The sequence below is a fragment of the Periplaneta americana genome, chromosome 14, assembly GCF_040183065.1.
Source record: "Periplaneta americana isolate PAMFEO1 chromosome 14, P.americana_PAMFEO1_priV1, whole genome shotgun sequence".
Lineage (NCBI taxonomy): Eukaryota > Metazoa > Arthropoda > Insecta > Blattodea > Blattidae > Periplaneta > Periplaneta americana.
In genome coordinates this window covers 46,752,565-46,764,764 of record NC_091130.1, presented here as the reverse complement: position 1 = coordinate 46,764,764, position 12,200 = coordinate 46,752,565, and the positions used below count along the sequence as shown (strand labels likewise).

Genomic DNA, 12,200 nt, shown 5'->3' with positions numbered 1-12,200 from the left:
GCAAAAAAAAAACGAGAAAAAGATAGAAAAAACATTTAATATTAATTGTCAATCAGACAAAAGCCAGTGATTTTCAATAAAAGCATGAATATAGTCGACAGAAATAAAAGGTAAAAAATACGCACATTTGTTAATAGGGTAAATTAGAGTCTGTTGGATATTCGGGCATGTTGGACACTTTGTACTTTAACGTATCACCTCGCCACTTGTGGCCACCACATTCTGCTAGAAGTCAATGATGGAAGTAGCCCCACTCATGACTACTTCCGTCATTGACTTCTAGCAGAATGTGGTGGCCACAAGTGGCGAGGTGACACGTTAAAGTACAAGTGTCCAACATGCCCGACTGTCCAACAGACCCTAATTTACCCTAAAATATATCATGAATAATTTTATAAATTTCGTTTTTAAAAGCTTCAATTTTAAAATACTTCAAATTTGGAGATTGGTTTGTAATTTTATTATAAAGTTTTGGGCGGAAACTAGCACCATGTTTAAGAGCTGCACTTGTACTACTTAGACTCAATTAATGGGAAAGTAGACTTTGTCTTCGAGTACGATATTCATGTCGATTAGATTTATGTTTTATTTGATTTCTGTGGCAGTAAATTAGTAAACTATATTTATAAATTTCTTCAATATTTAATACTCTAAATCTGTATAAATTAAATTTGTTGGGTAACCCATATTTTTGGTTAGACAAATTTTTATTAATCTTCTGTGTAATAAAATTAATGGATTAAGTACAGATGATGCTACTCCACCCCAATTTATTATACCATATTTTATTAATGATTGTACTATTATGGTATACATTTGTTAAAATTTTCAGTAATATAATGTAACTTTGACACATCTTCTACATACTTATTTCTTTCATTAATTAACATGAGAAAAATTAATAAATAAAGTACATTTCACTCTGCGTGATGTCAAATTAAGAAGAGAAAACACAAACATTGTTTTGAGATAGACAAAATAACATAAAACTGCAATAAATTATAACCCTTTTTTATACGACTGTTGAGCCGACAATTCGACAGATAATGGAGGAAAAAGGGGGTATAAGGGTACAGTGCATCAGTTATTTATAGATTTAAAAAATGCATATGACTCGGTTACGAGAAAAGTTTTATATGATATTCTTATTGAATTTGGTATTCCCAAGAAACTAGTTCGATTAATTAAAATGTGTCTCAGTAAAACGTACAGCAGAGTCCGTATAGGCCAGTTTCTATCAGATGCATTTCCAATTCACTGTGGACTAAAGCAAGGAGATGCACTATCACATTTACTTTTTAACTTTGCTCTAAAGTATGCCATTATGAAAGTCCAGGATAACAGAGAGGGTTTGGAATTGAACGGATTACATCAGCTGCTTGTCTATGCGGATGACGTGAATATGTTAGGCGAAAATCCACAAACGATTAGGGAAAACACAGGAATTTTACTGGAAGCAAGTAACGAGATAGGTTTGGAAGTAAATCCTGAAAAGACAAAGTATATGATTATGTCTCGTGACGAGAATATTGTACAAAATGGAAATATAAAAATTTGAAATTTATCTTTCGAAGAGGTGGAGAAGTTCAAATACCTTGGAGCAACAGTAACAAATATAAATGATACTCGGGAGGAAATTAAACACAGAATAAATATTGGAAATGCCTGTTATTATTCGGTTGAGAAGATTTTATCATTTAGTCTGCTGTCAAAAAATCTGAAAGTTATAAAACAGTTATATTACCTGTTGTTCTTTATGGTTGTGAAACTTGGACTCTCACTTTGAGAGAGGAACATAGGTTAAGGCTGTTTGAGAATAAGGTTCTCAGGAAAATATTTGGGGCTAAGAGGGATGAGGTTACAGGAGAATGGGGAAAGTTACACAACACAGAACTTCACGCATTGTATTCTTCACCTGACATAATTAGGAACATTAAATCCAGACGCTTGAGATGGGCAGGGCATGTAGCACGTATGGGCGAATCCAGAAATTCATATAGAGTGTTAGTTGGGAGGCCGGAGGGAAAAAGACCTTTAGGGAGGCCGAGATGTAGATGGGATAATAATATTAAAATGGATTTGAGGGAGGTGGGATATGATGATAGAGAATGGATTAATCTTGCCCAGGATAGGCACCGATGGCGGGCTTATGTGAGGGCGGCAATGAACCTCCGGGTTCCTTAAACGTCAGTAAGTAAGTAAGTAAGTAAGTAAGTTGAGCTTTAGATGTTCTATTTATAATTGACTGGATTGGTGTTACATTTTCTGCAGCAAGAACACCACCGCATGTGTTCATTTGATTTCTGTTCATAATGAACTATTTAAATATTATAATATGATGCACTACAGAAAACTAGAAACATTCACAACTGCACTCTGTGATAGTCCCTTCACTACTGAACAAAATACCGCACCGCTAAACATTTCGAACGCGCATGCGCAATAATCAAACTTGTTTCGTTCCTTGGTATACCATATTTTGGAACGGAGGGAGTATTATTCTTGAGACAGGTTTCAGCCTGACGCCAGCTCAGTATACTGGTAGGTTGCCATCTTCAGCCTTCTGGACAAGAGGCTTAAAAATGTAAGATTATATCTGCAGTGCTCGGGAAAAGTGAATAATTCAGTTTCCACAAACCTTTTTGATAATTGATTGACAACTTACACTGGTTTATGTCGATTTGATTTTTTTCTGTATGAATTATTGTAATGGGAGGCATAGTTATATATATATTTTTTTCCAAGTGAGCAGATGTTCCGTAAGTTGTCAATAAATTATCAAAAATGGTTTGTCGAAACTGACTTGTGTCACTATCCCCAAGCACTGCAGATATACAGGGACATCATTTTATTTTTACTTCAATTTTTATTGTACCTGCGTTTCTGAATGTACTTGACTCCCACCCCTTTCACTAATGTCCTTGCTAACGTCAGTCACACAAACTTACGGCCGTGTTGCTAGCAGTGAAATAAACCGTACAGAGTACAGTGTGTTTCAGAAATATGTTGCATTTTCTATAGAAGAAAGTGCTTATATTATTGAAGTTTATTTTCACACATGTATGTGTGTAGCTTAACTGAATTTATCTGTGTGGACTGAGCACAAGTGAAGATTAGAGTTACCGAAAGTACGTTACCCTATAATATGGTACAGTACTTAACAGCATTATTTAAACAAGAGTTTAGTTTTACTGTTTGTAGGTATGAAGAACGATGATGGAAACTGGAATTATAATATAACCGAATGTGAACAACAGTTTTTCTCACAATTTCCTGATTATATCATTATGGAGTATTTTCGTAGAAATGCCATTAACCTGGTAGATACATTTAGAGCAACAGAGTGTACAGAAAGGAAGAAAAGTGTATGATGGCCAGCAAAGGTCAATGTTCTGAAATTTGTGGGGCAAATCATAGATTTATACCTATCGTAATGAAAAGTATTTTAACAAATGATTTGATTAACTGTGACAGAAGATGCTGTAGAAGATGCTAGAGAAAGGATGCAGCGAGGTCCTAATAAGTCGGCCAAGAAGTTAGCTGTAGAAATTGGGGTTTCTTACGGAAGTGCTCACAAACTTCTCAGGAATAAGTTAGGTTAGTAATATGCTGAATAAAGTAGACATTACATAATGAATATAACCGCCTGAAGAGTTGAGTTTGTGAAAAAAATTACTATTCTACTGTTTTTTGATAAAATACTGTAAAAGTAATGATCAATCTGAAAATCGTAATACTGTATTTCCCTGTAACATAAATGGATACACTACTTTTCTCTCCTCCTATAGCTAGTAAAATGATTTGTTTCATATTGTACTAGTAACACCAAACTCCTGAAATGGAAGGGGGTAACAGTGTTTCCGAATATAGCCAGGTTAATGTTAAAAATGTTGGTAAAAATAAAGTGATGTCCCTGTATAACCTTCAAAGATCAAGAGCTAATAGATCCAAAAATTGTAGTTGAAGATACGAATAATATTATTAGGTTACAAATAAACCAATTCCATTACCAGGGTTTCGACTTGTGATTTGAAGGGGAGAGAATATTCCAGTAAATATTACAATAATTTTTAAGATATGAGGGATGTTAAGTTCTGAAACAAAATTGAAACCGAAAACCTACCAGACTGAAAGTATACACATGCCATTCCGATTGTAATAAATGATAGCAAAATTTGTACGATTAGGAAACAAGATGAAAGAAAACTTGATTGCAACAGAAATTAATTTTTTATGGAAAACTGGAAGATACATTTCGGTGGGTTACAAGAGGATTGAAGATCTTTTAAAAGAATTCGAAAAGATTTAAATTTACAGATACAATAATTTGGAAAAAGTGTGTGCACTGTAGGCAAGAAAATAAATCCTGAAAATATTTTTCCGGTAGGCTACCATCCTAAAAATAAAAATAAAATTAGACAGTTAACATATCGGATGCTGTACTATCAAGTTCAGTGAGGCTGTAAGCATGTCTAAGCTTAGAATTTCTAATCATCTGTGTGGTTATATTTCTTAATCACCTGTACCGCAAGAAATCTGTGTCATTTTTTAGTCTCAATTTCCGAAACGCTTCGTCTTTTTGTGAAATCTGTGATCGGATTTCTGTAGTCATCCACGAAGCTCGAGGTCTCGTAATAGTTCAGTTTTTTTTATTAGGGTATGTTTGTTATATAATGTAATAACAAGGTTGTTAGAAGTTCCTACTTTTTCGTCTAGCCTATAGGGTAAACATTGGTAATTTCGTGGCAGTGGTTATTTCGTGATACTTATTCTTTGCTCTTTTTTGAACTAACCAATGATGTTACGAGATCCAAATTTCCGCCAAGGGATTGCATATGTTTTCCGGTTTCCAGAAACATACAGCTAAGCTTTGTGTGACTATTGTGGCTGCTTCAGTGAGCTTCAATGTTTGGAGAGAGCAAGTGAGTATCGACTTCTCAGGCCTACAAATTTTGTGGATGTTTGTAATTACATTACAGGCTTGTTACTGAAGGTAAGCATATGACATTTGGTACAATGATTTATTATATCTTAATGAAATTTTAGGAAATGTTTTTGGAATTTTAGATACAGCTGTAGTTGCCATATAGGCTTAGCTTTACTGATAGAAATCTTAGCTGTTTAAGGCGAAATTTTGTTTAGCATTAAGCGATACATTTTATCCTATTTTAAAAATTGTATTACAATACGAATTTTAGAAATCTGAAGATAACATGTGATAACAAATAACAAAAGGGGACGCAATGGGTTCAGTGTAGCTTCTGTTTGATTTGTTATCATGCTAAGTGCCAATGATAAGTGCTAGATGACTTACTTGCAAGAATTGTGACAGAAGATGAAACATCGCTCCACCATTTTGAATCGGAGACAGAAGCAGACAATGGAGCAGCATCATGCAAATTCAACAAAGTAATATAAATTCAAAAGTGCACCTTCAGTAGGAAACGTTATGGCTACTGTGTTTTTCGATTCAGGAGGACTCTTGCTTGTGGACATCGTGCCACACGCGTATGTTGCAATTCTCAAGAAACTTCAAGTTCGACTGAGTCGTGTTCGACGACATCGGGAGAAGCAGGATGTTCTGCCATTGCACGACAACGCACAGCCATATGTCAGTCACAAGACCACAGACCAGATCAGATAATTCGGATAGACAACACTGAAACATCCGCCTTACAGTCCTGAACTGGCACCGTGCGATTACCATCTCTTTGGTAAACTGAAGGATCCTTTCGCGAAACGAGGTTAGATGATGACTCCCTTGTGCACGCTGCTAAAGAGTGGCTCAGACGTGTTGGTCCAGACTTTTACCGTGCTGGTCTACAGGCCCTCATTCCTAGGTTACTTAAGGCTGTTGAAAGGGACGGGGATTATGTGGAAAATTGACATTTTGTTCCTAAACGATGTAGGCTATCTGCATTCTGTGAAAATAGCAAAGCTGTAGGATAAAAATATAATTTTGAAACAAATGTTATGCATACTTTTGGAGTTACGCTACTAATGTAGGCTATAGTCAAGTCCGTAATAAAATGTTCTCCCTTTCAGGGCAAAGAAGATCCCTTTTCAATTTCAATTTTTTCTTTGATTTCATTCTTATTATGTGCTTGTATTTCTATGTTTCCTTGCTATGGATTTTAGACGGAATTACTATGTTTAATGTTTTGTAACAATAAGTGGAAATTTCATTTGACTCTAATGCATTTTTCCACAATTCTTCTACCTCTCACGAAATTATCAACAGTAATCTCACTAGACATTTTGATTTATCTAGATAAAATCAAAACTCGAGTGGGATTTAATTGATTATTATACGATTAGAAGAAAGTATATAAAGATTAGAAGTAACGAAGTACTCCAATACAATAAAATATTAATTGACTTACGAAAATACAACTGTCTTCAAATGTATTATTGTACCATCTCAATATTACAAATATTACGCTAGATGCATGCTAGATGGCAGTAGTGAGCAATGCCTTCTCGTCGAGAAGTTCTCGATCTATTATACACAATGGCAATGTTACTAGTCAAGAAGGCTTTGTAGATTCAGTTTTATTTTTATTAAAATGCAACATTCCACTTCAATTATCCGAATCCCAGTAATCAACGTCACTTGACAGATGATTTTCAACAAATCTTAATATTAAACAATCTGTGATACGTGACTATCCATAATATCATATAGCAGAAGCTATAACATAACCTAACTAATATACACATGTGTTAGAAAAGTTTTAATAAACGACGATGACATAAAAAATAAACATGAATAATTTTAAAAGGAATAATTATTGAATGTACATTTTTCAAATTTGAATGTGGTTGGTGGTTCAATTGATGTTATATTGGACGTGTGCGTAATAGAAGTGGAACTCGTTTATTTAGGCCTACATGGTGTATTCAACTTCTTCAGGATTTCCGAATGAATAATTTTAAAAGGAATAATTATTGAATGTACAATTTTCAAATTTGAATGTGGTTGGTGGTTCAATTGATGTTATATTGGACGTGTGCGTAATAGAAGTGGAACTCGTTGATTTAGGCCTACATGGTGTATTCAACTTATTCAGGATTTCCGAATGGTGCTCTTCATTTATTTGTAAATCGGATTTCAGAAGATGCATAGGTATGATCAGTGAATTTTATTAATTCTTGTTCTTGAATGCCAATGCGAGTCATATTTGAAACTGCTGCGCATCGACTGGAGTTGTTTGTAATTATATATATATATATATATATATATATATATATATAATTTTTTTTTTTTTGACGTCCAGACCACCGCAGTTTCAAATGTTGGCAAACAAAGAAACAAATGCTAGGGACGCGATAAAATTAAACAAATGCTAGGGACGCGATAAAATTGTGCGTTAAGCAGCCATGATTGGTTGAAATACGTCCTTTCGTACCGTTTTATTGGTCAAAAGTAGTATGACGTAGTAAGAGTGTAATAGTCAATGTAATATCACAAGATTATCAATGTTATCACGAAATAACTTTAGCTTAAGTTGTAAAAGTGGTTTTTGGCACTTGTTCAAGAACGTGTCCAATCTTTTATGTCTCCAGATTTCTACAGCAAATTATCGTCTTTTAGATGAAAAAATCGGAATTACGATATATTTACACATTTGCATTTTAAATTAATTTTCATGAAATTATCACGAAATTACCAATGTTTACCCTACTTATATAGGATTGTATGCGGAGACTAAGAGGAAAGCGGAAAAAAGAAAAGATTGGAGAATACTGCGTTTGCAGTGAAAGACCTTGGTCTCATTCACCGTGAAAGCCTAAAACTTCATATGTAAAATAATTTTGAAATGTATCCCATAGGGATCTGGTGCATGCGGCTTACTCTAATTTGTCACTTTTGTGTGAAGTATAGATTTTATATGAAAGGACACTACGTCTGCTGTTAAGTTGACGGGTTTATATTTTGTAAAGAGCGGTATGAGTGACGTATGTTACACATAATACATCCTGGCGCTTTTTATGCAGGTCCATCAGTCACTTCCGGCGGTCTAGTTCCAGCCATATTATATTTACGTAAGAGAAACATTTTATTTGCTTAGATTATACAGAGCGTTCCTCACGAAACAGGTTTCGCTTATATACATATATTATATACAGGGTGATTCAAGAGGATGTACTTTCACTTACGGAGCTTATTTCCGAAGACATTCTGAGCAAAAAAGTCATATAAACATGTGTCCTAATCTCAATATATTCAGAGTTACACTAATTTGAAATTGTTTATAAAATACCATTATTATTTAGCTTTAAGGGTAAAAGAATGTTACAGATAAAAGATTAACTATTCAGGAGTATATTTTTTTTTAATTAGATAGTACTCTGAAGCTAAAAATGTGTTGTGTATTCCATAGTGACTTCGTACAGAATTTTTTCGATTTTTAATTACGAAATTACATTTTTCTTACGCATTTATCACAAAAATTGTTGCAAATCACGCCAATCTGGTAAATTCTTATAGAGTGTATATTAAGATGTATAATTAAACTGCAAAGAATCAAGTTCCTAATGTCGTATGATTTGTAACAATTTTTGTGGTACGTGCGTAAAAATAATGTAATTTTTAGCTAAAAATTGAAAAACAAAATCTTGTACAAAGGAATTAACAACACATTTTTAGCTTCACAACACTAGCCAGTTAAAGAAATCATATTTCTGAATAGTTCATTTTCTATTTGTAGTATTCTTTTACCCTCAAAACTAAAGAAAACAGGCATTTTACTAACAATTTCAAATTAGTAAAAATATTGAGATTGGAACACATATTTATATGACTTTTTTGCTCATTATGTGTTCAGAAATAAGCTGCGTAAGTGGTGGTAAATCCTCATGAATCATCCTGTATATATATGCATCGATCTTTTACTGTTTTATATCGAACGCGAATGCTAAGGAAATAGTGTGTACGTTTTTTCCATGCATGTAGCATCGCAAAGTCTTGTGTTGCGTACTATGGATAGATAACACAGGCTAAAGAGACACCAATATTAATATATTAGTATACAGCTGACTTCCAATTCATGCCATTAATTTAGTTAGTGGCAATGCAGTACACATTAGAACAGCTAATCTTCATTTGTGATACGTAAATTACGTCTGTACTGTAATGTTTGTCGCCCCATCTCACTTTTCGAAGGGCGCTGTACTAAAAGAAACCTGTTTCTAGATGTTACAACTGTTCTTTAATGCTTTCTATGTAATTTCAGTAATAATGTTCAGTATCTTTTGCAGTTCCAACTCTTTTGTTATACATGGCGATTCGCTAGTCAGAGGACCCAAACTTTTCTTTATAAAATTGTTTTATTTAAACAACGGCCCGCCCCTGCAATAGAACAGAGCTTCTGTCTGTACCCGCTTGAACGTGTACCTGTAAACTCCCTCCTCCCCATTCAGCAACGTTGCCAAACGCCTAATATTGTAAACTTTAATAATTAGGTAAATATTGCAAATCGAAAAAAAATGGTGGGGATATTTTTTCTAACTTATAACATGAATAATCATAAGTTAAAATAATGGCAGTTACACCCCTTACACCCTGTATAACATTATTCAAAAATAACTTGGCAACCGAAATTCTCCTGTTATTATTTTATGTATTACTTTTTCGAGGAAATTGTACTTGTTCACTTTTTCCATCTCTATATATTATGCAAATTTCATAGTTGTATATTTTGTATTATTTACGTAACGTAAAAGTAAAGCCCTCATTCTATATGTGTATTCCAGCACAAAATGACGCACAAAGTTCCTCAAAGCATCTCCTCCAGCGGTGCTAAAGCGCTTTTATGTAGAAATTACACTAAAAGCAGCTACCCAAATGTTGTGGACGCGCCTGCAAACATCGGCAATTATCCAGAGCGCTAAAAGAAAAGTTGCAGACTCACCGAAATGTGACGTTGGAGCGTCTGTTCCCTTCAGCTGACGAGGCCGCATCCACGCTCCAGTTAAAAGAGACGGAAGTTCTCTCGTCCAGGCGACCAATCACAGACCAGACCGCACCGGGGCAAATTTCCTCTTCCCAGACGGTAATGAACCGACCTCCCGGTCTGCCGTCCACTTGTGACGTCAGAAAGATGTCCCTCACATCCTGCACGCCGCTCCCGACGAAGACGGACACTGCGAGAGACAAAAGTCATTTAATCAGGATTTTCAGTTGCTACACATGTATGTCACTTTGGATCCGGCCAGATGTTGCAAGGAAATAGACCTCGTGGAGTGTTGCAAGGGTGTTTGTGTTTCTCCATAAGTTTGGTCACTAAGGCCAACATATTGCCAACACATTTTATAAACTGAAGTATTTTTATACAGTTCCGTTTGGAATTTACTGTATAGTTCACGAAAACATTCCAATTTAATTGATTACTAAATGAAATTCACAGACTTTAAGATTTTAGACAATTTTATTAGCTCCAGAAGGAAGACCAATTAAGTTAAGAATGCCAGCCGTCTCAGTTTTCCTGACACAGGCTCAGAATTTTGCTTTTAGTTCCCGGACAAAATCGTCCCCGGACAAAATTCGCCGTGAGAATGTCCTCGAACTTCATAATTTGAGTTAAAAAAAACAACGGTAGTCCAAAAATATAAATTTTCAGGGGAACCCAAAAACTATCTGGCATGTGTGTTGTTGAGACTTCAAGTATGAAATTCATCATACCGTTTCTTAAGGTGCTGTAGAACCTTAGAGACACTGAAGTACATTTATAACTTAAATTTTCTCATAGAAATACACGTTTAAATGGAGGTAAATGTGGACAATGGTTGTTTTAAGAAAAAATACTTTGTTGTGGCTGAAATGTGCATTTCTTTTAATCTTTTTTTTTCTTTTTCATTATATCCTGTTTCCTCGCCTTTCGTTGCTTACGTTTCTTCCTTGGTGTTACTTCTGCACCTGAAGATGAATCCATAACTAACACACCAATTCAGGTGCTAAAGTATTTTTCTCTCAGGTGGCTTTGCCGCGTACGTAAGAAGAAGGTATTGCCAATCTACTGGAGTTCAAAATTGTATAAATAAAAGATTCAAGTGATATGAATTGGATATTTGTATATGAAGAGTCCACTGCAAGAATGATGGATGTCATTTGGAATACATTTTTCAGGAGAAGCAATTGAAAGCTTGAAATGCTTAACGCTCAAAGCTTAACTGTGATTTTCCGAACATTACTGGACAATGACTATCAGTGTTAATGCCGCGTAACTTTCTATGTACATTCTATGTCTTAAGCTATACATTGACAGTTTTGGTTAATTTTAGACAAGAAAGTGACATCCATCATTCTTGCAGTGGACTCTTCATATGCTACCATCGTCCTGGACTACGGCTATTTAAAAAAAAAAAAAGGTCTTTGGACTATAGTTGTTTTATGAAAACCACTGAAAATTTTCACTCCTATGACATAAGACTATGGTGTTTCCTTTCCACTAACAACTAATTCAGTAGATGGCTGCTACAATATGCTCACCACTTGCTTATTACCTCAAATTTGCATTTTTTGGACTCCGGTTCTTTTTAAAAAAACTTTCATTTATCCTCACATATCCCCGGATTTTGAATGTTCGTTATCATTATTTTATGAAAATGTTGTTAAATATCTCAGTGTCTGGGGTATTAATACACAAGGTAAGGCATCTAGGAACGAAAATTGCTGAGATCTCTTCTAGAAAGAGAAAAATTTGAAGAGACAAACCATTTTTGTTTTCAAATGTAGATGGACTTGACTTGGAGAAAGAATTTGGTGTATAGTTAATAAAAGCATAGTAATGCAATTGGGAACAGGGTGCTCCCCGTGAGGAGAGGATGAATCTTCAAACAAGGAACACCTGTTACATTGCAGGCGACTGCACTCAGGGAAAGAGAACCGAAAAGATCTCGCTGGACTCTACTGGAAAGCATGAGGATTAATGGTTGAAACTAAGCTCTAACAATATGTTAAAAACAGTTGTTTCCATATGTTGATATCCGCCCTCGGAAATTAAAAAAAAATCTGCTAACCTTAAACGAAGCCATACTTGGGAGTAGGACCTACAGGATAAAGATCATGGATAAAATTAGAATTAAGATCTGTAAGTAATATCTGAAGAATTGCAGAACTTTTAGAAGATTTCTAAATTGGAATTGGCGAAATATTATAATGTAATAAAATAATAGCCTATTCAGCATGACAATCTTCC

General features: G+C 34.8%; 1 protein-coding gene across 1 annotated transcript in view; it reads right to left on the bottom strand.

Moving 5' to 3' along the window:
- Positions 1-10,934, bottom strand: part of LOC138712994 (uncharacterized) — a 576,545-nt gene extending 565,611 nt beyond the window's left edge. The window contains exons 1-2 of the mRNA XM_069844675.1: positions 10,892-10,934; positions 9,915-10,146 (exon numbers count right to left, since the gene is read on the bottom strand). Coding sequence (XP_069700776.1) covers positions 9,915-10,146; positions 10,892-10,934 — 275 coding nt within the window. The remainder of the gene's footprint in view (positions 1-9,914; positions 10,147-10,891) is intronic.
- Positions 10,935-12,200: the final 1,266 nt, after the last annotated feature.